General features: G+C 32.0%; 1 protein-coding gene across 1 annotated transcript; it reads right to left on the reverse strand.

Moving 5' to 3' along the window:
* Window positions 1-165: 165 nt before the first annotated feature.
* LOC110098428 lies at window positions 166-3,212 on the reverse strand (the record flags this gene model as incomplete). Its single annotated transcript, XM_020825265.2, has 4 exons — window positions 2,168-3,212; window positions 1,261-1,767; window positions 619-1,164; window positions 166-261 (listed from the first exon to the last, which is right to left on the reverse strand). Coding segments are annotated over exons 1-4 (2,194 nt in total), but the record flags the coding sequence as incomplete, so codon positions are not given.
* Between the last annotated feature and the right edge of the window lie 190 nt (window positions 3,213-3,402).

Raw genomic sequence — 3,402 nt, forward strand, 5'->3', positions numbered from 1 at the left:
AGATGATGAAGTCATCCGCAAAACAAAGATGAGAAATGGGGAAACCATCTTTATTTCTAAATTGCATACTAGGATAATTCTCAAAAAGAGCATTAAGACATCTAGAAAAATATTCCATAGCAATTATAAAAAGAGAAGGAGACAAGGGATCACCTTGTCTAATACCTTGCAAAGAGTGAAAGAAACCATTAGAAGTTCCATTAAGAATAACCGAGAACCAAACGTTTTCAATAGAATTTCTAATGATCTTGAGAAACAAATCTGAAAACCCAAATAGAGTTAAAATACCATATAAAAAATCCCAAGACAAGTTATCAAAAGCTTTAGAAATATCAAGTTTTAAAAGCAAATTACCACCTCTAGTTTTTAAATTTAAATCATGAACTAATTCTTGAGTAAGTAAGATGTTATCAGAAATAAGTCTACCTTTTACAAAACCAGATTGATTAGGAGAAATTAATTTAGGAAGCAAAGAACTTAATCTTCTAGCAATAATCTTTGAGGTTAGCTTATTAAAAAAAGAGCAAAGGCTAATGGGTCTAAAATCATTCCAGTGATTAGGATTATCTTTCTTAGGAATCAGAACAATAGCCGTAGAAGTAAAAAATTTGGGCATACTATTCCCCTCAAAAAAATCAACAACAGCAGCAATTAAATCCTTTTTGATAATATGCCAACAAGAATGAAAGAAAAGAGAAGTAAAACCATCTGTGCCAGCAGTTGCATTAGGATTAATAGACATAACAGCTAAGTAAATCTCATTTTCAGTAGGATTAACCGTGAGAGCAATGTTATCCTCATAAGAAATAGTATTATCAATAAGATGAGAGTTAACTAATGGACTAATATTAGTTTTCTTACCAAGCAAATTAGTAAAGTACCTTGTAACAGAGTCATGAAGCATATCCTCTTGAATCCACATACCATTGTCATCCTTTACTTTATTAATAAAATTTAAGCTTTTCTTTTTGTTAACCAAGGCATGGAAATACTTAGTATTTCTATCCCCTTCATTTAAATGTTTAGCAGAAGCTTTTTGCCTCCAAAAAGTTTCTTCCATATCCTGAAACTTAACCAAATTATCTTTAGTTTCATTGAGTTCATTAATGACTAAAGGATCAGAGATTAACAAATTTTCCAGATAACAAACTCTCTCTTCCAAATCTTTAATATTAGCAAAGATATTTTTAAAATGATGTTTATTCCACCAATTTAAACATTGTTTAAGCCTTTTTAATTTCAACCAGAATCTAACCATACCTTTGACAGAATTATCAGGAGCAATGCAAGTATTCCAGTTAGAAGAAACTAATTGTAAGAAGTCAGTGTGCTGAATCCACATATTTTGAAATCTAAAGAAGGGCGTACCTTTGTTGTTAGAATTATTTTCCTTGATAGAGATAAGTAAGGGGCAGTGGTCTGAAAGAGACCTGCTTAAATGCTCAACCACCGTTAAAGGCCAAGTAGAAATCCAAGAATGGTTAAAGAGAATTCTATCTAGTCTTTGCCAAATACGGTTATTATTCCAAGTATAATTGGAACCGGTAAAACCAATATCCACTAAGGCACAATCATTAATCATGTTAGAAAACTCCTCCATAGAGTAAGTGTTAGGGGCAGCTCCACCAAGTCTTTCATTAGTATTCAGAATAATGTTAAAATCCCCACCCACAAACCAAGGTTCATTAACAGAAGAAGCAAATTCAGATAAAGAATTCCAAAGAATTCTTCTATCACATCTATTGCAGGCAGCATAAACAAGAGAACCTTTCACATTAAAATTAAAATAAGAAATGGAAACATTGACAACTTGATTAAGGTCATTAATAACAGTCAGGTTAACATTTTTAGCCCAAAACATCCAAATTTTGTTGCTAATATTAGCAAAGTAATTTTTGAAACCAAGCATTCTACTAACATGAACAATATTATTCACTTTAATCATGGGTTCAAGGATAACCAGAAAATCAAGGTTATGAATGCGAGATAAATTTCGAATCCTATTCTTAATAGAGGGGGATCCAATCCCTCTAACATTCCAAATCATGTAATTAATCATTATGAAAAGATAAAGATTTAGTCAAAGATTTAACAGCCTTTCCATTTTTGTTATTCTTATTTTTCTTATTTTTAAATCTAGTATTATAAGCAGAATTAATAGTTTTACCCTTTTCCGAACCTTTCTTGTAAGAAGAATCCACATAAGTCATTGAAATGTTGGGAGAGGACACTTCAATTTCATGTTCAAGCACCAGTTCACCCTCCTCTAATTCTTTTTCTTCTAATTCAGAGAAAAATTCTGGTATGGATACCGAATTTCCATTAGCCCCACAGCATTCTTCTTTCTGCAAATTCTCGACAGAATAGTTAACAGCATTGTTTAAAGTAAAAATATCATCTGTGGATTCCTGAAAATCCATATCAGCAATATTACTTTGATTTAGAATAGAAAATTTGTTAGAAAGAGCAGTTTTAGGCTCTTCATTATAAAGAACAATATCCCATTGCTTATTTTCCATAACATCTTCCTTTAAAGCTTCCCTTTGTTCCTTATTAACCGCTTTCCAAACCATTTTCTTGGCTTTCGTTTCAATAAAATTTTCAGGAGTAAAAGATGCATGCAAAACCGAAGGTTCCTCTTTTTCCTTACCCTTATTATCACGATTAGCAAAATTTTGAGCCTTATTTTTCAAAGAGGGATTGAGAATAAAGCAGTTATTAATATCATGACCATACAATTTACAGTGAGTACAAAATATAGGAAAGTTTTCAATTTCTACTTTTTGAATATAACCGTTACCTTCAGATCCAAGCCAAATTTCCTTGGACCAATCTTTCGTAATATCCATTTCAACCAGAATTCTAGCCACTGAAGGTCTAGTTCTATTAGCCGTAGCTTGATCCACCTGTAAAGGTCTACCGAAAATAGACCCAATCTTTTGCAAAACAGTATGATTATAAAAATGCATACGAAGATTAGGTAGAGAAATCCAGACAGGACAAATTGGGGATTCAGAATTTATGTCAAAATCAGGAGACCATTTCAAAAGTCTCATTTGGAAATTTTTCACATAGTAAGATCTCCTTAAAAAAACCCTCGTATAGTCATTATCATTCGAGAGATTAATAAAAACATGTCGAGGATCAAGAAGGCTAACAGTAAAAGAACCCGAAAGTTTCAAACTAAGAAAAAAACTGCGAATATCTTCCATAGTCGGTCTCTTAAAAGCAAATTTACCCACAAGAGCAAATTTAAAAGGTTCAGCAAGTTTTAAAATGTCTTCATCCGAAATCAAAATAGCCGGTAAACCCTTAAAAGAAGAAGTAGAAATCTTTAAACCCGAATTATCCTTCTCAGAAACCCCAGAAACAATTTCTTTGAAAGATTTAGGAAACGATTTG

This window comes from Dendrobium catenatum, unplaced genomic scaffold, assembly GCF_001605985.2.
Source record: "Dendrobium catenatum unplaced genomic scaffold, ASM160598v2 original_scaffold_152436, whole genome shotgun sequence".
In the NCBI taxonomy this organism is placed as follows: domain Eukaryota; kingdom Viridiplantae; phylum Streptophyta; class Magnoliopsida; order Asparagales; family Orchidaceae; genus Dendrobium; species Dendrobium catenatum.